At 39.3% G+C, this 24675-nt stretch overlaps 1 protein-coding gene and 1 long non-coding RNA gene across 3 annotated transcripts in view; one reads left to right on the top strand and one right to left on the bottom strand.

Annotated features, from left to right (window-relative positions):
* LOC128112001 (uncharacterized) overlaps window positions 1-5046 on the bottom strand; it is a 47700-nt gene extending 42654 nt beyond the window's left edge. For both annotated transcript variants that reach the window (XR_008218817.1, XR_008218816.1), the window contains exon 1: window positions 4935-5046. This is a non-coding gene — a long non-coding RNA (uncharacterized LOC128112001). The remainder of the gene's footprint in view (window positions 1-4934) is intronic.
* Window positions 5003-24675, top strand: part of Slc15a2 (solute carrier family 15 member 2) — a 30879-nt gene continuing 11206 nt past the window's right edge. The window contains exons 1-15 of the mRNA XM_052740619.1: window positions 5003-5269; window positions 7388-7475; window positions 8044-8185; window positions 13141-13233; window positions 14264-14363; window positions 15813-15903; window positions 16177-16254; window positions 19452-19534; window positions 19934-20020; window positions 20180-20269; window positions 20361-20405; window positions 21739-21771; window positions 22504-22592; window positions 23900-23981; window positions 24534-24668. Of these exons, the coding sequence (XP_052596579.1) occupies window positions 5132-5269; window positions 7388-7475; window positions 8044-8185; window positions 13141-13233; window positions 14264-14363; window positions 15813-15903; window positions 16177-16254; window positions 19452-19534; window positions 19934-20020; window positions 20180-20269; window positions 20361-20405; window positions 21739-21771; window positions 22504-22592; window positions 23900-23981; window positions 24534-24668 (1374 nt within the window). The 5' untranslated portion in view covers window positions 5003-5131. The remainder of the gene's footprint in view (window positions 5270-7387; window positions 7476-8043; window positions 8186-13140; window positions 13234-14263; window positions 14364-15812; window positions 15904-16176; window positions 16255-19451; window positions 19535-19933; window positions 20021-20179; window positions 20270-20360; window positions 20406-21738; window positions 21772-22503; window positions 22593-23899; window positions 23982-24533; window positions 24669-24675) is intronic.

Below are 24675 nucleotides of genomic sequence, written 5' to 3'. Positions count from 1 at the left end.
TAGGAGACCCTCATTAATGTCCCCCCAGTCTGACACTCAGGTAACACCTGCTGCTTTCTTTTCTACTTCCTGAGTCTCACACAAGTGGAAACCAGGTGCCTAACAGAGAAAGTGATTCTGAGAAGCAGTTTCCAGTTGAAACTAAGTTGACAATTGCCAACACCAAAGCTGAACCACCCAAGTGTCCATCAACATAAGAATGGCTAAATAAACAGTGATACATTTGTATAGTGAATTCGACCAAACAGAAGAAAATCAAATCTTGCTTTGGGCAACAACAGAGATGAATCTCACCAATGTAGTATTGAGTAACAGGAATCAGACACAGAGATTACAAACAGTGTTACTCTGTTTACATGAAACTCAGAAGCAAATAAAATCCATACTGATGACAGAATAGTGATTACTCTAGTGGAGGAGAATTTGACTAGGAGGCAAAAGACAAGCAATGGGTATTATTCTTTGAAGGACTTCCAGCAATGAAGAGAGTATTTTTTTTTTTTAACTAGAGAATATTTTTTTACCTTGCCTGTGTGGTAGCCGTGTGTAAAAATCAATAGACTTGTATGTTTATGATTTGTGCACTTCATTGTAAGTTATATTTAATTGTAAAAGTCCCTAAAGTCAATAGAAAAGACATTTGCAACACAAAGGACGGCAGTGTTAATATCAGCAATACTCAAATCTTACAGATTTACAAAGTTTAACAATTCAATAGAAAAACGGGCAGAGAAAATGATAGATCATTCGAAAATTTTCAAAATCATTTATTTTGGCTTAGCAATCTCCCTTCTATATATTATCTTACAGATAAATTTAACTCATATATCATAGTTGAACTGTATTTGCACCCATATGATTGATGACCTGTTTGCAGACTTATTGACTATTTGAGAAACATCTGTTTGCTCCTTTGGAATATTTTTTATTTACTTACTCATCTACAACTGATTTTTGGAGTTGCTTACATAGTGTGGGCATATCACTTTTGATAGATACATACATTATGAACATTTTCTCCCACTGGGATATACTTTTTCATCCTTAATGGCATATTTTATCAAACAGTGTTTATTAATTCTAATATTAAGTATGTCATCTTTCTTTTCTTTTAAGATTACCCTACTTTATATAGTCTTCAAGAAATTTTGACTTATTCCACAGTAACAAACATATTCCTTATATTTGATTCTAAAAACCTCAACTTTGACTTTAATACTTAAATCCTCAATCTATGAAGAACTTATCTATTTTTTTTAGTATAAAGATGAAAAACTTTTCTCCATAAGCCTTTACAAATGGTATGTTTATTGAAAGCACCATACACACACACACACACACACACACACACACGTATTAGCTTTGTTAAAGACAGAATTTGTATGGATCTTTCTCTGAATTCTGTTCCATTGATTGCCTTGCCTATCTTGGTGACAGTTACATTCTGATTACTATAGCTTCATAATAGGTATTGATTGGGCAGTTCAAATCTTCCACAGTTTTCTTCAAAATTGACTTTGTTATTCTTGACGTTTTATATTTTCGTTTGAATTGTAAGAATCAAATAGTCATTTTTTTCTTTTACATTCTTAAAACCTACTGGGATCTTATGCTCCACATACAAGGGACTATTGACGTTTTTATAATATGAGCCTTCCAAATCATGAATATGGCATCTCTCCATTTATTCAAGTCTTTAATTTCCTCTTTCTTTCACTAACATTTGATAGCTTCAGGGCTGAGCTCTTCAACATCTTCCATTTCATTTATTTTTTGATATTAGGACTGGTACTTAAGTTCCCTTATCTATTTACTTGGTGGTGATATTTAAATACAATTTTGTGGTGGGGGCGCTGATTTTTATATTTTGGGCATTATTAAATACATATTTACTTGAATTTCATATTTGCTTCTTTCCTCCGACTACTCATTTTAGAGCTCATGTCTGTGAGTGACTTAAAACTACTCTCTGCTGCTGTCAAATCACAGAGGCCACAAATGGCTTTTATCTCTGTCACCGAAATTTGATTCTGATATCCAGATTCTTCTATTTCTTTTGTCGTTTGTGTCTCTAGAGAGTCTATATTCATCTTGTGTGAAGGACGTTTACTCTTAGACCTTCAGCCTTGTTTGAGACCAGCCTAACAAAAACAGTAGAACACAACGAGCATCTCATACTGCTCTAAATGATTCTTAGCATCAGAGAAGCTGAATTTACCAAAGACAGACTCAACCTTAAGATTCCTTACGTCTCTGATGTTATTTGATTCTGTGAATACTGTTATTTTACTGGCATAATCAAAAGACGAATTTTGGGCTTTGGGATGTGACTCAGTTAGTAGAGCACTTGCTTAGCATCCACAAAGCCCTGAGTTCAGTCTCCAGCACTATATTAACTAGGAGTGGTGGCTCATTCCTGGAATCCCAGCATTCAGCACAATGGAGGGAGAAGGAGGGGGATCAGACATTCAAGGTCATCCTTGGCTAAATAGGGAGGTGGAGACCAGGTAAGACCCAGTCTCCCATAAAGACAAATTTCATAGGAATTTGTTTGGAAACCCAAGTTCACACTCTGGAGTTTGGTGATCGGGAGACCTCTGCGCATGCGTGAATTGGCGCATTTACATACGGGCGCTTCCAAATTAAACGCCATCTAGAAGTACAAGGCCAGTGCAAGGGAAGCCTGAACGTAATACCATCTAAAGGCACGTGTGCCCCTACTAGTTAACCTGACCAGAAACTTCTACCTACTTTAGATTTAGTATTTAACCAAGGTGGGTCAGGAAAGGCAATATTTCCTAAAAGAATAACTACAGATTAATCATTAATGCTACAGGCAGAAGTAAAGCTGGACTATTCCTTGGGTAAAGGTTGGTGGGAGAGAAAACAGATGAAGGGTTTAATAAAAGCTGAGAAGACCTGGTCAAAGTCCAAGTTAAAGTTTAGAGGGGAAAAGATTTCATTTGCGGAAAAATAATTTAAATAGGTAATTAAAAATTTTTCAAGAAATAGGACCATAGACTTTTTTTTTTAAATTTTTTAGTGAACATAGAAGATAATGAATTTCTTCATAAAAATTGTATATGTGCATTTTACTTAACTGATATTTGCCCTCTCCCTACATTGCCCTCCTTCTCCTTATCCCGCCACTCTCAATTTTCCGTAGTCTCAAGTGAAATTACTCATGTAGATATTGTCTGACTTGGTGGTTTATGCCTCATGGTGCAATCTTAAGGTTTAGAAAAAAAATTTATAGCCTTTGGCAATATTTTCTCCTTTGCTTTTTGACTTACAGATGCATGGGCACTAGGTTCTTTTGTGCCTCTCTTACCTCTTTGAATTGACCAAAAAATAATGCAATAAGGGGAGTGAGAGAAGGCAGGGCGGGGAGACTGTGTTCGGAATATATATTGTGCCTCTGTGGAAATGTCCTAATTAAAGCCAATACTTCTATAGAATTAATATATGCTAATAACATTCCAATGTTCTATACATTTGATTCGATGTAGAGTATAAATGTATCTATTGTCATTGTGTGTGTTCTAGCCCCTTCTTCTCATACGAATTAAGATTAGTATTCTAAAGTAAGAATAAAGTCAATCCACTGAAAGTTAGGAAAACGGAATGTTTGCAATAATACCTGGAAAGGAACTGGTTCATAATTTTTGCACAAAATTAAATTTTATTTTATTTTATTTTATTTTGGTTTTTCGAGACAAGGTTTCTCTGTAGCTTTGGAGCCTGTCCTGGACTAGCTCTGAAGACCAGGCTGGCCTCGAACTCACAGAGATCCGCCTGGCTCTGCCTCCCGAGTGCTGGGATTACAGGCATGTGCCACCACCGCCCGGCTAAATTTTATTTTTTAAAAAAATGAATGGATTAATCTGGAAGTGAGAAATTGAAATTCAAGGAGAAGGAGTGGCTTTAGCAAAGGACATCACCAACATTTTTTTTCTGTCATTCTCTTATATTTTTGGTTGTGAGTCTAGCCTTTAACAGCTGAGCCATCTCTCCAGCCCTTCCATCATTTTCTTGTCTTTTCTTTTTTTCTTTCTTTTTTTTATGGTTTTTCGAGACAGGGTTTCTCTCTGTAGCTTTGGAGCCTGTCCTGGAACTCACTGTGTGGACCAGGCTGGCCTCGAACTCACAGAGATCCTCCTGCCTCTGCCTCCCAAGTGCTGGGATTAAAGGCATGCGCCACCACCGCCCATTGATCCATCATTTTTTTTTTTAGCACTATCTTTTTTATTTACAGGTTTTTCTAGCTGAATGTTGCAATATTGAAAACCCAGGTCAATTTCACGCTTATTCTCAGCTTCAGTTTTGAGATGATTTTCCCTGCTCAAAGCATTTTGATTTCCTTACAGTCCTACATGTCCATGGCTTCCATACCTGCAGAGCCTGCAGGGTCAGTGTTGATACCTATCTCTGCCTTTCCTATCTGTTGCCGCATAGTGAAAATTCCAGATCTGCCACTTTACTGGCCCTTTGATTTTTAGATAAGCTTCTCAATGTCTTGAAACAATAATTTCTGTATAATGGAGATAGCAGTAAAATTTATAGTAAACAAAATTATAGGTTGTATATGCTCCCATATAACATGCATATAGCTCCTATATAACATGTAACATAATTATACTAACATTGCACATGATAAGTGCCCTACAATGGCAGATATTATTAAGCTGAAATCAGCCTTCTGTATTTAAGATGTTGTATTCTTTTTTCCCCCCAAATCATTCACGATCAGATCCAGGACCTTGCTAGTGCTCTCCCACTGAGTTTTATCCCTAACCAAGATGTTGCATTCTTGAGTACTCTCTGGCACTCCTTCACAAAGATACTTCTCTGAAACAGATACCTCTAATCAATTCGCTAGCACTGTTTCTTTTCGTCTTGTGACTTGTGACGTGTTGTTCTTCCTCGTACCATACCTTTCACACAAACATTCTTTTGAAGTTGGTGTGCCGACTTTCTCCTCGTCTATAGCTTCCAGCTCTGCTCTGAGGCCAGCAGCTCCCGAAACTGACACCCACAGGGTTAAACCTAGTTGCTGTAGCCATCCCTCCTCCTCCCCAGTCCCCCTTTTCACTGTAGGCTGGCAGCTATCCTAACTGCCTACTGAAGCCAAATGCTTGAGGAGAGAGAGAGTAAGGAGCCAGCCATGAATCCCTTCCAGAAAAATGAGTCCAAGGAAACTCTTTTTTCACCTGTCTCTACCGAAGAGGTGCTGCCTAGACCTCCAAGTCCTCCAAAGAAGCCACCTCCGGTGAGTCCCCAAATTCAGTTTGTCTCTTGACAATAACAGCGTACGCACTCTTTTGAAGTTCCTCCTTGGCTGTTGGAACTTCACGCTGAGCTGTAGTAGAGTAGAAAAACTACTCTCTCATAGAATTAGAATTCACCTGAAAACTAATTCTAGTTTCTTCTGTTTCCGGAAGGAAGCCACGGGATAGGTTAGCCAGAATTGTCCCGTTGGGCCCCAGAGTTTTGCTGTATTTCATTGCATACTCCCTGGGGGAGAAAAAGCACTTTGAATGTCCAGGGAAACTTGGCAAGCATTCCTGTCTGGAGAACTGTATGTGATTGTTCTTTCACCAATCCGAAAGCTCAGCCTTTAGTTCCCCTTGTGTGCAGAGCCTTCTCTTTTGGGACACCAGCAGAAGTTTAGAATAGACCTACTCTCTGTTTATAAGTGTCCCTACTTTAAAGTGGGAGGTCGGAGAGAGGAACAAAGAATAATATCTTGCATTATGTGCTTGTTAAAGTACTTCCGAATTTATCACCTCAGTTCATCCTCATATAATAGTAAAATCCTCTCCATAGAGAGGCTACAGTAATAGTAGCCAATATTTGCTGAATTCTTACTATCAACCATGAGCTTAGTATGATTCTTATTTATTTGGAATAACAGAATTGAAACACAGAGACAGGGTAGCAATGGAGCTTAAGTAAGGTTTGAATGTTAATCCAATTACTGACAGTGCCCACAGTTACTGTTAAATAAATTCTGTGTTCTGTAGTTCTCGAGCTGGGAGCTGGGAAGATAATATTTCAATTCATTGCATCTTTCAAGCAAGTTATTATCATGTAGTAACATGCATGTAGAAAGATGGTTTATTCATATCTACATGGGTAGAAGACAGACTCTATTAATTTATTATATATAGTTACTCATATTATGTCTTGTTAAAGATGATTAAAAAGAGGTACATAGCTATGAAATAAAAGAGCATATAAATCTCATGTTAATGTTTAGTGTCCCAAGAGACAGATTATCTCTATCCCTTTTCCATATTAGTGGAGCTATTGTAATGGAAAGAGATTTGAAATAAAAGCATGATATTCTTTATAGTCTGAATTATATAATACATGAGATAGCACAGTTCCTCTAATGTGCAGGCTGCAAATGAAAATCTTGGTGCTGGAGAGATGGCTCAGCAGTTGAGAGCACATACTGTTCTTCCAAAATTTGGCTCCTAGGTCCCATGTCAGACAGCTCACAACAACCTGTAACTCCAGCTCCAGGAGATCCAGCACCTGTTTCTGGCCTCTGCAGGCACCCACATACACATGGCATACACTCCCACATATACAAACACATACATGTATAAATACAAATAAAATTTAAAAGGAGATATTACGGAAGCGTACTAGTGTGGAGGATGGACACTTAATTTCACAGGATTTCAGAATTCGCCTCTTAGAGTTAAGGTGATGGATCAGCTTACCTTTAGGAGTGTCTGGCCTCCATTTTGATCTCTGTGCCTGACTTCAGCTGCCTATGAAAAGGACGTCATCATATTGTTAAGATTTCTCCCAGAATGGTAAATATGGCAGTCAGTCTCTGTAAGGCAGCCATGTGAGATAGTGAGATCTGGCTCTGACTGCTTACATATCAGGCACTCCAAAGGCCATCTTTTCATTTTATTCTTAACAATAAGTATGATCATCCTCTTGTCTACAGCCATAGCCTTTAATTGAGATATTGTGGGAAGATGAGCAGGTCCTGACCAAGGACTGTCTGACCAGTTCCATGTTAAATAACAAACTAAGTAAAATTCTGGGTTTTTTTTTTACCCCCACGTTGACCATATGAGCACAGCTAGTATGACAATATATGTTTTATGAAGAGACCACTGTTACATGTTAACTAACAACAATTATCTAAAAATGAGTTTAGCCAGGCATGGTGGGGTTCACCTGCAACCTGAGCTCTCTGGGAGCCTGTGACAGGCATATCACAATATGGAGATCAGCCTGGGCAACATGATGAGAACCTCTTCATACCCATATATCTGAAGATATGTTTTTCAGGTGTAGACTTATCATGAAGTTTAAACGGGAAAACAGCTCATGCCTCCCCCTTTGCCTCTTTGTTGAACAGAAAATCTTTGGCTCCAGCTATCCACTCAGCATCGCCTTCATCGTGGTGAATGAATTCTGCGAGCGTTTTTCCTATTATGGCATGAAAGGTAATTCTGTGTCCCAGAGTGTTCTGCCTTATGTTTACAGCAGCCTGGTCTCCTTACAAGCACTTGTTTCCTTTGTCCATTCTTTCTGCCTTGGTATAAGTCTATCCTTCCCTTTGGCCATGATAGTAAATGCCTTGTGAGATTTTATTTAATAACTCATGCCGGTTAAGATCAAAAAGGCCAGCAGATCCAACACATAGTCAATGAAAACACAGTGAAAAAGCTCTCATCATGTGAATTCCATCGAACTATGTTGTTGCTGGGAAGGAGAGGTGGAAGGGCTATGGGAAGTACCATGTTAACTTCTCACGGTCTAAATGATGCTATGGGTGCACCAAGAGTGAAGGGATGAGTATTGTGTTTGTGTATCCAGCATGCCTCATTGACTTCATAGTTCCCATGGGCCCTGCTTCTCCTGCCTGGCAGTCATCACTCAGTGATTTCACTAGTAGAAGTGCTGAAGGCCAGGCACATCTGTAGAGCCCTGAGATCAAATTATTTCTCTGTAAATTGTTTTATTGCATCTATCTTATTTGCCTCCCGTTTGTTTTCTTCTGTTTCTTCTCAGCTGTGCTGACCTTGTATTTCCTGTATTTCCTGCACTGGAATGAAGACACCTCCACATCTGTATACCATGCCTTCAGCAGCCTCTGCTATTTCACCCCCATCTTGGGAGCAGCCGTTGCTGACTCATGGCTGGGAAAATTCAAGTAAGGACAATGGCAGGTCACAGCCTCAGGAGCCTCACAAGTTCATTGTCCAGAAAGTTACCTACAACTCCTAGTCTTTTATCTTCTAGCAAAAAAACAAAATAAAACAAAGCAAACATCAACAAAAAATGAGACCAAAACCAAAACCAAAAGAGCTCATGGCTACGACAAATACGTATCTCTCCAAGACTGACAACAACATAAAAATCTATTCTTTGTATGCTCACCCCCCAATATTTTCACATCCTTTTAGTCAAGAGTTCCCTCTTAAAATCTAATTTTAATCTTCTACTCTGTAGCTTAGGACCGAATCTTATTTTATCTCAGTGAGGGTAAAGATTGTTACCCACTGGGAAATGTCTATTCGTAAAGACTTACTGTGATTATCTAGTACTTTCTCCGTGTCTTCTCCAGCCTGTCACCTCACTCGCTTTAGCATCCTATTGCTCTTTCTTCTCAGAGGTTTTTAAATCATCTCTGTGTACCTTTATCACCTCTTTCTGTAGTTTCCTTCTTTAGACTCTAATAAAGATTTCCACAAGCTAAAATAATAGTCCTTATAGTTCAGCTCTTCTGTTCCTAAAAACAGAAGCAGCAGACATGGTACAATGGGATAGTTGTCCTCTATAACATTGTCCTCATAGGCTAAAGATAAGCTTTTGACATCCACTATCTAATAATACTCTGTGGGTTTGCCATCCATGGATTTGTCTGGATTAGCATTTCTCGAAATACACTCTTTAAAACTTGATGGTATAAAGATATAACGAATTATGTGGGAAAGTAAGCCCTTTATGGCATTTGTTTAGAAAAATCCTGTTGGTTTGGAAACATTAAAAAAGAGTTTCCTTGCTGTATAACTTTTTTCAGTCTCCAATAAGTTAATATGTACTGTAAAATCTCCAAGTGAAAGTTAAGTGTGCATTGTTTGCTAGAGGAGCTTGACTATGCGACGTCGCATTTGTAGACCTAGAGTTTGAAAGACCTTGTCTCTGTTTCACTCCTGTTGCTATGACGAATACCCTGACCAAAAAAAGCAAAAACCACAGGGAGGAGGAGGAGGGGGAGGAGGAGGAGGGGGTTTATCTGGCTTACAATTCCAAGTTATTGTCATCGTTTTGGCCAAGTCAAGGCCGGAATTCAAGCAGCTAATCACATCGCTCCCTGTGTCAGGAGCAGTGAGAGAGTAAACTCGGGCCCTGCTTGTTTTCTCTCAGCTAACTTTTCCCTCTCCTATGTTCAGGACTCCCTAAGGAGTGGCCCTCCCCACAGTGGGTTGTGTCTTCCTTCTACATCAATTAACAATCAAGACAATCTCCCTCCCACAGACATGGCTAACGGCCAACCAGATCTAGATAATTCCTCATTAAGATTCCCTTCCCAGGGGATTCTAGTTTTGTCAAGTTGACAGTTAAAACTAACCACATAGAATTCTAACTGTAGTATCTTAATTTGGTATATTTTTGTACACATACATTCATGTGAATATATGAATGCAGTCTCTTCGGAGAGGCATGGCGGGCGGGTAAGTGGCTACATCTGTTACTTATGTAGTAGTAGTCAATGAATTCATTCAGCTATGGATTGGCATTACATGAAGAGTAAAAAATACGAGCTACGGTCTTTTCATTCAGTTATAGAATAAAGGCTGACACTGCAGTTGTATTTTTAAAACAACTTCCTTTGAGATTGAAGAAGTACAATTTCAGGATTTGGTGAACAATAGCTTCCTGAATATTTCAGAGACAATTTAATACTCTCTACTTGTACTCTTAATTCAATCTGACTTGAGTTTTTTTTCTTTTTAAACTTATTTTTACTGCAGTGTAACTTACATGAAGTACACAAATCCAAAAGTCTTGTGTATACAACTTGAATTTTTATAGAGATATCACCGTTGCCTCAACTACTTTCGTTAGCTTTCAAATCCCTAGGAGCTAGAATATTTTTCTGTACTGCAATCAGGTACAGGGTTCTAGTATCTCCAAATAAACAAGCAAAAATCTTGAATGAATTCAGATTTATTTTCTCCTCCAGCCATTCCCACAATTTTAAAATGGCATCTCTAATGTTAACCACTTTTCTCTCTCTGCATCATCATTTCATATGACAGAGTAATATAACTCAATGTAAGGGAACACAATATAGTTCAATCCGATCCAAATTTAAATGTTTGTCGAACATCCCTTATTTGTCCAATTAATTATGAGCATAAAGAGATGAATTATACATACTATGTTTTCACATTGTTTGAGTTCAAATAGCTTTAATAAAAGCAAATTGTAGTAGCTTTCATATGAAATAGTATAAATCACCTTTATTTTTTCCTATCGGAATTTCTCAGAATACTGATGACTTCTATTAACAAACTACAGTGGCCATTTCTAGATTCTTGTCCATTCTGAACTTATATTTTCACTAATTCAGCCTGTTTATCATCCTCAAACTCTTGAAACTTACTGGCCTTCTCAAACACTGTATTTTCTCCTTCTCTGACTTTTGTCTTTCTGGGTTGTTTTTAATCCACCTCCGGTCTTGCTTTTCATTTACTTAGCTCTTTCCTAAGTGTCAGATTTCTACCAGATGCTAACTCTCACTACTTACTCTCTCCAAACTGACTGCCCCTTCGCAAGGCTGGAGGTGCATAGTTTAGTCATCTGCAGACAGCTCCTCCAAGTGTTGGAACATTGAGTTCAAATTCATCATGCATTTATAACTGCATATTTCTTCTCCAGTTGACTGTTCTTTATACTGGCTTCCTTGAGTCCCCACAATGAATCAACTATGTGGTTCTATGAATTCTAAGTGTGCAGTAGTACTTAGACTCATCCCCTTCAATATTAACTTCAACTGCTATCAGTTGCCACCATTTCATTTTTATTTTCTTTGTCTCTAAACCGGAAGATGGGAAAGGACACCAAAATGTTTTCATTGCTGTCTTTTTTCTATAATTGTGTCTATACACTATTGTCTAAAACATGATTGAGACTGAGAATAGGTATGAAGAGTAATGAAGGTGATTTTTATTTACTTTGGGCCTTGTCTTTTTTAAACAACACACTTTGGGGAATGCTTAATCTCTTTCAAAAAGGGGATGATTTAAAGTTTGAATAATTTGTCCTCCTGTAGATGTGTGTGTGTGTGTGTGTGTGTGTGTGTGTGTGTGTGTGTGTGTGTGTAGACATATATGTGAAAGCCCTAATACACAAATAGAACCATGACTACAATCTGGTAGAATAACTAGGTATTTCCTTCCACCATACCTTATTCTTGATTTTTAAAAACTGGAATTGGCTCCTCTTTCACTTTTTAAAACCTGACGTGGCAGCCTTGCTTCAGTGGAGGAAAGGGAATACTTACATGTTCAAACTTATCCCTCTACCCTTATCTCTCTGTCTGTCTGTTTTGTGCTTTTACCAACTTTCCTCTCTTTCTCCTTTTCTTCCTGCTCCTCTCTGTCTCTCTGTCTCTCTGTCTCTCCCCCCCATACTTTTCCCAGTGTTATCTTGGAGGCAGAAGACTTATGTTAGGAAGATGGTTTAAACATTCAAGGAATGATTTTATGGATTCCCCTAACAACTGCCAGAAGCTTTCCCCTGCTTACTAGCCGGGAATCCAAGCTCTATAAGAGGAAATGGGCACCCAGAATCCCCAATTCTTGTATAAGGAAATCTTAAAGATTTAGCTTTAGTATTTTTATGGTATGTATCTGTGTGTCTTTGTGAGAGAATGCCACGTGTGTGTGTATGCTTGCAGAGGCAAGGAGGGGATATCAGATCCTTTGGAGCTGGAGTTACAGGGGGCTACGAACCACCAAATATAATGGGATCCAGTCTCTAGAAGCACTAAGAGCTCATAACCACAGAGCCATCCCTCCAGCCTCATTTAGTTTGTTTCTCTCTGGTGATTTAGCATCCTCTCCTAGAGGTCCATAATAACTAGTTTTCCTTCAGTTTCTTTTTATTCCCTTTCTTTCTAATTGTTCCTTTTATCTCAATAAAGATTCCACCCCCAGGAAACCAATCTAAGAAGATTAGGCATTTGGAATGAGGAATTCCCAAGTGGAGATTTCCAGTATTTCTATGTACAATTATATAGTAACTATATAATTCTGAAGGTTTATTATAGCATTAACCTTCCGCTTATATGGTAATATACATAATATACATTCCACTTATGGTAATACACACAAGGAATATAAGCGATACTGTGCATGACAGTGTGCAGAGCTCTACATATGTTCTTATTGGAATTCCTTAATCTGCTACTTATTTGCTATTCAAGTTCATTGGGAAAAAAAATAACTCAACAGGTAGGGTTTTTTTTTTTTCCCCAAAATTTCATTAATTTTTTTTTTTTTAAATCACCGAACAGCTTCCATGTGGAAACTGTCCTGGGGTTTACAGTTAGCCCGAATGTTCCAATTACCCAGATTAAACCTACAATCCCTTCGCCTCTCTGTACATCTCAGTGCTTGTTTAGAGAAAATCCTTTGTATTAGTGCTCCTGTGTACTTGGCAGTCATCTTTCACTCTTCCTGCTTCCTAGAGACAAAAGATGTTGCCTGAGAAAAACAGCAGGGGGAGGCATCCTGTCCTACTGATTTTACCAATTGAAAACATCCCTGTGCTTGCTACAAACACACTTAGTTCTTAGTATCTGTTTAAAAGTAGGGTTGCTCTGGGAATGCAGAGTAGAGTGTAGATCTGGGAAGAGAACTTGAAAGACATGCCTATAAATACTACATCCAAGTAAATACTACAGGCTGAAGAAACACACACCTTTTCCCGCCTCTGTTTACCATTCACCATTGTTTCTACCTACGTTCCCAAGCTCATTCTTTCCTCTCCACTCCCTTCTCCATCCTCCTCTGTTTACTGAAAACAGTATGAACCCTGACTCTGTATTATCCACGTCTCGGAATAGAGTACTGACTGATTTAACTTTCTTCACAGGACAATCATCTATCTCTCCCTAGTGTACGTTCTTGGTCATGTATTCAAGTCTTTGGGTGCCATACCAATACTGGGAGGAAAGATGCTGCATACGTGAGTAAAATGGAGCTAACTGAGCTGCTTGCCTCACATCAGATAGGTGTACGTCTCAGAAAGCCACTACAGATGGCTTTCTATTTTATATCAGAGTCTCCTTTATTTTCTAGTGTATAATTGTATTGCCAAACTTATTAAAAGAAAAGGTTTTATGAGCAATTGAACCCTTTCCTACATTATCAGGTCTCATTTTTTTTTATTAAGTGAACCTTTGAAGACACTTAAAATGCCTAAATAGTATTGTTCTCGTAAAAATTCTTCATTTGTTTGAAAATAAGTAAAACTTTTATACCTTCTGTTTTCCTTCACATCTAACTATGCATCTGCACACCATTACAAATTGTATAAGTATTTACTTACTCTGTATTAGAAAAGTGATAGTCAAAGCTTGAGGTACTTCTATTTATATGTAGTTCTGTATATTCCCATTTTACTGTCCCTCTTTACTTCAGATATTGGTTTTTATAGAGTAGAGATATTCGATAGATTTTAATATATATAATCAATTTAATGTAATCACACACCATATTTGTACTCTGAGTTGAAGTTTTTTTTACTATATTTGAAAAGTAATAAGCATTAAATACCTTCTTACTATTGCTCCATAAAACTTATTGATGCCATTCCTGTTTATTATGATAAATTTTAATAGTTTGCTTTGTAGTTAGTATGCAAGATTAGAGTCCTTAAGATCTTTCAACTGAATTGTTAAAATAATATTAAAAGCTAGTGTGTTAGCTTCCCAGTCCCTGAAGTGTCTTCTTCCACTTGATGCATGCGAAGGATAAAGGGAACTTACTGGAATCTTCCCAGAAAATACAATGTCTAGCAGAGGCGCAAATGTGAAGACGATAAATTCTCATGAATAGTGATTGAATTGAAGGCAAGTAGAAAGTACCCACAAGGTAGACGTGCAAAGAAGATATTCTCTTTAAATATCTTTTTTTCTCATATGCATCGTTATAGTCCATCTCTACAGTTGGTTTGGTATCCACATGGCTATAGCATCCTTACCTCTCCATTTCAGAATCTTATCATTGGTTGGCCTGAGTCTAATAGCTCTGGGGACAGGAGGTATCAAACCCTGTGTGGCGGCTTTTGGTGGCGACCAGTTTGAAGAAAAACATGTAAGAGTCTTGTTATTTCTGTATTTCAAGAGTGTATAGCCAGCATCGAAATGGGGAACCGGTCAGTGGCCATTTCCTAGGACTGTAGTATTCCCACTGATGAAGTCCTGTCTGGGGAGTTGAGTTCTGCACTGCATGCTGGTCATCAGCAGAGTGAAAACTAAATCTCAGTTAAAGGAAGGAAGCAGAGTGGGAGGTGGACATGTCATATGACAAAAGACTGAAGAAGATGACGACATATAGACCGAAGAAGACAAGCAGCAAGGGAGCTTGGATGTGGCTCAGTTGGTAGAGAACCTGCGTAGCACCCACAAAACCCTGGATTCAGTCCCCAGCAAAGTATAAACTGAGTCTGGTGGCGCATACCTATAATCCCAGCATTCCATTCGGGAGGTAGAGGCAGAAGGATCAGAAGTTCAAGGCCACCCTCAGCTACATCTCTATTTCAAGGCCAGCCCAGGATATACAAGATCCTGACTCAAAAAAAAAAAAAATACAAATTAACAAACAAAACACAAGGAGAAAATTACATATAGCTGTTCATAAATATTGGGGGAGTGACAATGTTTAAATCTGAGCACAAGAAATGAAAGCTATAGGAAATCGGGTGCCTGCTTCACTGAAGGAAAAACTTCACATAGGATTTGGAAATAGCGACCTTACTTTCACTTGAGGTACCTAAAAATTAATGTGGTGAGTACTTCAGGAATGGGAAGTATAATACAGAGATGATTTTGTGAATGATTTATCCTCCTAATGCATCAAGAAGAGCTAAAATGCCAGAATGAAGTAAGTACACCCTAGGTAGAGAATCACCTATGAGAAATTTACTTGAAAGTTGTTGCTTGTAGTAGCTGGCCCACAGGTGTATTTCAATTAATAGAGCAAACTCACCCCCAGGCTTCTGCAAGCACTTCTAGGCCAGCAGGTGCCCCTTTACACTCTCTAGAAGATCTCCCTGGGACACCCTCCTAGATCAACAGCTTACCACACGGTCCTACCATATGCCCCACAAAATATATTCATTAACTTGAGGAGTCATTTGTTTAATTAATACAGTCAGTAAACATTTATGGATGCCTAATACCTGTTAGTGTTTGTTCCAGGTCCTAGGCAATCCTGAAGGAATTCACAACATACTGAATAAAACAGATATTTAATACAAATGAATTAATAGTATAATAAACATGTACAGGACGCAAGAATGGTATTGAGGACAGGTTGATCACTTTTTGTCCAGGTCCTAAGGGGCTTGTACTGGAGCTTAGAAAGTGAGTAAAAGCTTGTCCAGGGTCAGCCAGCCACTGTATTAAAGAGCTAACGAGAGGGTCACATACCATGGAAGCACTATCTGAAACCCGTTGCTTTGTATGTACCTTCATCTGAATTTGAACATGCAGTGGGGGTGGAGCTAAGAGAACATTTCTCTGATGATCTGTCTCATTCCAGGCAGAGGCACGGACTAGATACTTCTCAGTCTTCTACCTCTCCATCAATGCAGGGAGCTTGATTTCTACGTTCATCACACCCATGCTGAGAGGTTAGGATTCCTTCTGTGGGGCTGACTGTGCAGGGCTTTACTCGACCAACCAAAAAGCTGTTGACAGCTGCAGGTGGTCCAGCTTCTCCTTTCATATGGGCTCATAAATATATGAGAGGTTATTCGAGTTTTGATTTGTCTGGCCTAAAATAAGGGGTACGGGTTAGATTACGAGAAGAAAGAGGCTAGCTATGTCTGCACCAAGAACCCGACCTAATAGAGTAAAATATGATATATAATTCATCATTGCTCCTCCCCTCCTCTTTCCTTCAGGAGATGTGAAGTGTTTCGGGGAAGACTGCTATGCACTTGCTTTTGGAGTTCCGGGATTGCTCATGGTAGTAGCTCTTGGTGAGTAGAGCGGGAAAGGAAACTGGTAGCTGTTGAGTCCTGCTACGTGAAAGGCATCGTGTAGGCACTCTACACGAACTATTTCATTGAACCCTGATATTAGCCCTATTAAGCAAGTGGTATGCTAGTGATTTCCCTTTGATTTTGGAGATAAATTATGAATGGCATCCGAATTTTCTTATTTTTATTATTTGTGTATCAGTTTATGTTTGTGTATCACGTGTGTGCTTAGTGCCCATGGAGGCCAGGAGAGGGCATCAGATCCTGTGGAACTGGAGTTACAGACAAGTGTAAGCAACCATGTGGGTACTAGGACTCTAACCCAGGTCCTCTGAAAGAGCAACAAGTACTCTTAACTTCTGAGCTGTCTCTCCAGTCTCATAAACAATTTTTCAAGGGCTATAGTCATGTAGTTAATACATTTCAAAGGAGTTTTTAAAAACCCAATCTTTGGAGCACATGCAGAACTGCCAATCAGGAGTTTGAGTGCCTAAAGATTTCAAAAATTTCAGGTGATCTTTTTTTTCCCCACCTGCCTCTGCCTCCTGATTGCTGGGATTAAAGGGGTGCACCACCACCGCCCCTGAGTTCTCGACTGATTCTTGAGTGTAGTCAGGATCAAAGTCCATTGATTATTACTGAACTATACAAGGAAGGAAAGGAGATAATTCAGCCTCTATCTCAAACTAGTTTATGTTATCTGACACTTATTTTTCTGGTAAGTAGATGCCACTTTTGATTACCTGGGCATTAAAGTAGCTTCCAGTTTTAGCTGGTTTTGCTCTGCTCTGCAAAGCTCCCCAAGGAATTTCTCCTTGAACAAAGAGAATTAAAGAGGAGTTGGATAAGTAGTTAGGGAGCAATGCAATTTAGATCAAGTGGCATTCTTTCTAGCACTGAGAACTTTGTCCTGGAAAAGACAGGGGATATGTGGGCTTGTTGGCTTAGGCAAGTCCCCTCAGGGGAGGCTTGGGTGTGATTGTTTCTAATCAATGACCTGGAAACCTGTTCTCACTCTGGGCCTCTGAGTGACAACCCTCTGGAACATATCCAGTCCAAACACATAAAGAGCTCAACAGAGGCTAGGGAGCCCAGAGATTCAATGTTTGGTCTGATTCTTTTCTCCCAGAGAGGCTGAAAGTAATACAGTTCCCAATTCCAAAGAAATTTATTCTGGAAGAGCCATGAGCCATGATCAAATACTCTCTCCTTCCTTCTCCCATCAATGCCAAAGGTTTTTTCCAAGTACTTTCTTATTTTTTCCATTTATTAGCATCATGACAGCTTCTCTATATTACTGACTGGTAATAATATCTAGTCATTAAAGCAATTACAGAGTTCAAAAACGATTCTGTAATTAGAATGTTTTATCTAAAATAGGTAGTATCTATCACTGTTAGTCAATTGCTTCATTTTATGGTGCTAATAATATTTACTATGTGATCAGATTTTGTGCTAGGTATTGGAATCATATTGATGATTTAGACAGTTATAAAGTTCATATTCTCAAAGACTGTATATAGTACATGAAGAATAATACAGACAAATAAATAGGAATTTGCCGTATAGTAAGTCAATGTCATGACCAGGGAAGTATAGTGAAGGCTATGGAGCTCATAGAAGGGCTTCCTGATGAAGTCACTGAAGGTTGTAAGGGTTTGCCTACCGAGAAGACTTCTAAGATAAGCCCTCAAGGATGAACAGTGGTTCATCAAAGAAGGGACCATATGGAAAGACAATGTGGTTGGTGGTCTTTAGATGAGAGACAGCATGGTTGTTCAAAAGCCTGGATGATTCAAGTTGTCTGGAGCACAAAGGAGAGAGACGAAGAAGAAACATTGCCAGAAACAAAACAATGAAGGATAATTTAGGCCATGAAAGAATTAAAACTTCATTGTGAAAACAGTGGAGAATAATCAAAATGGGTTCTGAACAGAGAAATGACTGTTAGATTTTTTTTTTCATAGCATCTTATTTTTCTTTTTTTTTTTTTTTTTTTGGTTTTTCGAGACAGGGTTTCTCTGTGTAGCTTTGCGCCTTTCCTGGGACTCACTTGGTAGCCCAGGCTGGCCTCGAACTCACAGAGATCCGCCTGGCTCTGCCTCCCGAGTGCTGGGATTAAAGGCGTGCGCCACCACCGCCCGGCTAGCATCTTATTTTTCAAAGGTCTGCACTGTGGAGAAGATATTGGGTTGAGGATTGATCTAGTTTGTTCCATCTATTATACTCCTTTAAATTTTGTACTTGAGGTGAGTGCCTTACTCAGCTCACCCAGTCTTGGTCCCTGTTGAATTGTCAAGCCGTGGTATGATTGGATATGGGAAGTGAGGGAGAAGACAGGACACCATTGAATACAGGGCTCTGACTTGAACTACAGGCTAGATAGATAGATTATTAACTGACATAGTGAGGACGAATAGGTTAAGGCAATGCTGATGGACTTTTTCTGGGATAAGCTGTGTTATAGGTGCTCTTGAAACACCTAAGTGCATCCCCAAATAGTTATTTGGAAATACTGTCTTAGGGCCCAGAGAAAAAACAATTAGGTTTTAGACACAGATATGGATTCATAAGGTGCAGCCAGCAACTAAGCCTTGAAAATAGACAACTCTGAGATAATTAGAGGACAGTAAAAAAAGAAGACCTAGGCCCAAACTTTAAAGGCACGCCACCATTTAAAAGACAGGCAACATGGAGAAGTTGACACATTTGTAATTCTAGCACTCTAGAGGAAGAGGCAGGAGGATCATGAGTTAGAGTCCAGCCTAGGCTGTATTGGTGACTTCCAGGCCAGGGTGGGCTATAAAGAGATACTCTGTCTCAAAGATGGAGGGAAGGAGATAAAGAATGGAGAATGGATAGAATGGGTAGGAATTGTTGTAGTAGAATAGAGGAAGCAATGGTAATGTAAAAGAACAGCTGAGCAATGCACTCAAGAAAGAAAAATAATCAAAATTGGTATCATATTAGATATGGAGATGGACCAAAAAAAAAAAAAAAAGAGGAAACCAAAGATGACTTCTGTCTCTGCTATCCCTTGAAAGTCTCTCAATGAATATCTCTTAACAATTGACCACTCTCTTCTCTTGGCTACTCTGAAGTTAGGGAGTGAGAGTCAGTTCTCTGTGGGAGGTGATGCTGACACACTGACTATTCTAAATGAGTGACTAAGAACATTGTCTGTGTATCACCTGCAGTTGTGTTTGCAATGGGAAGCAAGATGTACAGAAAACCACCTCCTGAAGGAAACATAGTGGCTGGAGTGATCAAATGCATATGGGTAAGTTCCTGAACTGTCCTGCTTGCCGGCCTTTTTCAATAAAAAAGAGAGATGCCATGCTGAGCGTGCGTTTCTCCACAGGTGGGCACATGTTTCCCTCAACCACCTTTCTTCTGTGTGCCTACCTTCTGAAAAACTGAGCTTAATTTATTCTCCTTGCCACTACTTGACCATTAAGTTTCAGAAGCAGTCACTTTTTTAATAGGCAAAAAAATCTTCTGAGTACAGTTATCTATGATGTTATTAGGAAATAAGGAGAGATAAAAAATTATACCTCAGGTGTTGGGATCCGATGTTTGATGAAATTCAAAGTACTTGTTTGGGCGAAGGGGGAAGGAACTGGGAAAAATCAGGGGATGCTTTCTTTTGGTCTATCTCTGATTCTGGTCCCCACCCTAGTTTGCTGTCTGCAACCGCTTCAGGAACCGTTCTAGGGACGTTCCCAAGAGACCCCACTGGCTAGACTGGGCAGCGGAGAAATACCCAGTAAGTAGAAACTGCAGAAACACCTCATAATTCTGTGAGATCTTTCCAATTCTTTTCTTCTGGCACATTTGACCTCTTCTTTTACTGTTTTGACCATTTCTACTCTAAGCAAGAAAAGCACATTTGGAACCTCTGGCAATTCTTTCTTCCTCCCTGCAGAAGCATCTCATTATGGATGTGAAGGCACTGACCAGGGTCCTGTTCCTTTATATCCCACTGCCCATGTTCTGGGCTCTTTTGGACCAACAGGTAATAGAGTTTTTTTGAAAGATATGTCTTTTTTCATCCTCTTTCTTATCACAGGAAAAGGATGTCTCACAGCAAAATCTGTCTGCTCTAGGGCTCACGATGGACCCTGCAAGCTAACAAAATGAACGGTGATTTGGTGAGTGGACAAAACTTCCAAAGAAGCCTGTTAAGTTCTTCACACATAATTTGTAATTAATTTAATTTTTACATAATTTTTATTTCTACATATTTAATTAATTTATTAGTTATTTTTCTTAAAAAACTGACTTAAGATCATTTAGAGATGAACATTAAGCCCCAAAACACTGAGCAGGTGAAGATCACCAAAGTTCGACTGGAAATAAAAATCATAATCTTGTCTTTAGAAATTGGGGGAAGGGCGGGACATGTGCAGCTACCCCAATGATGTGCTAAAAGGATACCAGATGAAGTCATGCAGGCCTGGTTGATAATTTTCTTACACTTAAGCCTGTCTTAGACATACCAAGTGAAAGCTTGGTTGGTGCTTCTACACAGCTTGCCCCATTCATTAGTCAAGATCAAGCAAGGGAAAATTAGTAAAAGGTCTGATCTGTGGCTATGGGAAGAAAACATTGTAAACATTATTTTCTCTTTTTTCAGTGTTCATTCTTTGGTCCACTCCGTCCTTTGGTCTATTCTCCATCTTAATCATTCCACCTCTGTATTATTATATTGATAGCTTTGAAGAAGACAAGGTGGAGTGATACCAGGAGCCTCTGCCTTCCTCTAGCTGTCCAGGAGTTACCATGACAGTTCTCTTAGTGGTTCTCTGGAGAGCAACTTTGGAAGTTGAACATAGTGTATCAGTGGCAACTTCACCCTGACCACAACACCCATCCTTCTGCTGTTACAACTATTGAATGTTGTTGAGATTCAGTAAAGCATACCAACTCTATTACTCTCAAGCAAAGTGTAGTTCAGGTTGAACATCCCTAATTCAAAAATCTGTAATCTTAATTGCTCCAAAAGACAAAACTACTCTTGAGCAGCAACATGATAACACAAATGAAATTTTCCCCACCATAAAACGTTCATGCCCAAAATCGTTGCCAATTATTGAGTAAATTACCTTCAGGCTAGTGTATGAGTCATACATAAGACATAAATGAATTTCATGTTTAAATTTCAGCCTCACTGCCTCTCCCCCAGTCTCCACTATGCATATGCACAATGACTGCAAATCCCAAGCATTTTGGAGAATGAATACGTAACCCAGACACAAAAAAGCAGTCTTCTCCCTAGGGCCCATCTGTCCTTAGTGAACAGTCACAAGCCATCCCAAGTCTGTTCGCAGCCCACATACCTTAGCTAGTAAACAAGATACCTTGAACTGAAGGTTTGATGAATTTTCTTTAATGTGCTTCTTATCTACTATCAAGATGGGTAATCTAGGCTTTCGTTGTCTTCTGCTACCATCTAACTATAATCTATTATGATGTGTGTTTCAGGGATTTTTTGTGCTTCAGCCAGACCAGATGCAGGTAGGAAACTTCTCTGTAGGCATGGGCATGTGATCCTTTCCTCCCCTGTACCTCTACTGGTTACTCGGGTTGACAACCGTCTTCGGATACCCTCCTCATTGTGTGCGGAGGAGGCCCAAACATAGAGATGAAAACAGTTTCTTTCTCATCCTTTGTTAAGGTGTAGCTCTGTCCAGCTCCAGAGAGACTGAGTATGAGCCCACAGGTAGAGTGTGTGAGCTAAGAAAGAATTTGCTTTCTATGTCAAGAGAGTATAATTGAAAATATTGTCAAAGAAAGTGTAAACCTGAGGCTAGGGCTGGAGCTCAGTGGTATGGCACTTGCCTGACATGCAGGATGTCCTAGGTTCAATGCCCAGTACTACCAAAACAAACAAAAAGAAAGTATAAACTTTTACTGTGTGTTAAAATCTCTGCTTACCAATGGCAACCTTCAGGATGCTTTTTAGCCCCTTATTTTTCCGTTTAGGCTGTGAAACTGAAGAGAAGGGACGATGGGAGAGAATGATTTCTAATTTGACTGACAGAAAACAGGCTCAGTAAAACTAGTCCCTTGGTATATTTGGAGGTTAAGATGCTTTGCAAGAGAAGTAGAGCCTTATAGATGTAGAAATGGAGACTCTCTTACCTACTAAGGTGGAAGTGAGTAGCTGTGAGAGGATGCATGCAAGCAGATGCGCGCACTCACGACAGAGGGATGCTCGTATTAATCCTTGTTACCATGGTGTTGCAGGTACTAAATCCCTTTCTGGTTCTTATCTTCATCCCACTGTTTGACCTTGTCATTTACCGGCTGATCTCCAAGCTCAGAATTAACTTCTCGTAAGTGTTCACTACGCCATATATTATTGCATACTGACTCAACGTTTGTTCATTTTGGTGATGATTCAAAACTTGGACATTTCTATTTAATGATTAATTATTTTGATTTATCATTTATCTGTTTCTACTTTTCCATGTTGACAAAATTCCAGTAATGTGGAAAAGTGGAAGTTAGAACTAACTCTTGGTTGTCAATGCCAGTGCTGCAGACTTGTGTGTCTGGTGTTGAAGGGGTAGGTCTAGGCAAGTATGTGATATCAGGTTTCTGAAAAACCATGCTACTTTGCCCTTGAATGTTGCCTCTGCAAAGAAGTACACTTATTTACTTATTTCATGTGGCGGGGGAGGAGTTAATGTGTGTGCAAAAGCAAGTTTATAGAGGTCAGAGGAAAGCCTGTGGGAATCAGTTCTTTCCCTCTACCATGTGGGTTCTGGGGACTGAACTCGGGCCATGAACCTTCACAGAATTATGCTCTGAGCCATCTTTCTGGACCAAGTCCTAAGGGTTTTTTTGTTTGTTTGTTTTTTAGTCCTAAGGTTTTGATGATAACTAATTCTTTTAAATGTCCTGCTATTCCTATGAAACTAAGAAAGGACCTTGTAGGACTGGGTACAGCATCATTTTTAGCTAGTATTCACTGCAACCTGCCCCATGCTGAGTAGAAAATTTCATTTGTAAAGTTTGGCAGGGAACAGGTCAAGTCTCCTTCCATCTCTGATTTAACAGCAATCTAGCTATGACAATAAAGTGATGCCCACTTTACCACATACAAATGCCCCTGTCAGTTACCTACTGATCAGGTAATAGGGTGTCTAGGACCAAGTTCTGTGCAAATCCATGTAAATACCATGTAAATCAAGTACACAATTTTTTAAGGGTTCACTGGTTAGTGAGGGAACTAGAACATAGGCAAAGCTAACCATTACATGAGTAATGTGGTAAATACCCTGGGAAGGGAGGATGGGAATGCCACAGAGGTCAGCAAAGACTTCTGAGGAAGAAAATGAGTTGAAGAATTACAGTAGTTGGTGTGCATTAAAGGACAAGGCCTGATTATATTGCTAATATTATGTCATAATGGCTAAAAGTCATCATAATCATAAATAAAGGTGGGAAAAGCGGTATATTATAGAGAAGAGGTGTTAACTGGTACTTGAGTAAAAAGGCTATTTGAAGGAGAGTTCTAGAAATACTTTGAGAAGTCATTGGAACTAGCTAAGAAAGTCTTTCTGGAAAGGCTAAGGAGTCTAGGCTTTGTACCTTAGAGTAATGGGTCAATATAATGGTCTCTCCTTTCCCTCCGCAGCTCACTTAGGAAAATGGCTGTTGGGATGATCCTAGCATGCCTGGCATTTGCAGTTGCAGCATTTGTAGAGATAAAAATAAATGTGAGTTCAATAAACGTGAAGCTCCCAATCTGCTCCATTCACCCTCCTATCATGCTCAATCTCGATTCCTCGGGACTCACCATTGTATCCATTTCACAGGACAGTCGTGGTAAACATTTCAGTGACTAGAGCAACAATGCAAAAGGAGGCCCATTTTCCACCTGAGTAATTCAGGGTTTATTTTCAGGAAACTCCACAACACAAATACCCAAGGCACCCAGGGAACAAAGGTTTATCTGATGCCTTTGAAGCTCTACACATAATCCTTCTGGCCGTCAAATAGCCACTATTAGTTAATGAACTGCAAGACCACAACTGAAGGGATGTGTTTGTCACCTTCCATTGGTGCTTGCTTCATGGGACTGGGTCTTCCCAGATAAAAAAAATAAATTAAGTTTCCATTTCAGATTTCTAAGTCAACTGCTCTTCAGAGGGATAAACTTGTAAATCTTGGCTAGAAGGGATAAGCTGTCAAACATAGGACTAAGGTATGTGTTCTTGTACTAAAGGGTTATTTATAGGTAATTCAAATAAGTATTGGCTGTCTTTCAGGGAATGACTCATCCCCAGCCAGCTTCCCAAGAGATTTTCATACAAGTCTTGAACCTGGCAGATGGTGAAATAAAGCTGACAGTGCTAGGGAGTAGAAATAATTCTCTCTTGGTGGAGTCCATCAACTCTTTCCAGGTGAGGT

This window comes from Peromyscus californicus, unplaced genomic scaffold (assembly GCF_007827085.1).
Source record: "Peromyscus californicus insignis strain IS unplaced genomic scaffold, ASM782708v3 Scaffold_16__1_contigs__length_79575227, whole genome shotgun sequence".
NCBI classification, from domain to species: Eukaryota; Metazoa; Chordata; class Mammalia; order Rodentia; family Cricetidae; genus Peromyscus; species Peromyscus californicus.
The sequence above is the reverse complement of the archived record's forward strand: the minus strand, read 5'-3'. Positions and strand labels throughout refer to the sequence as shown.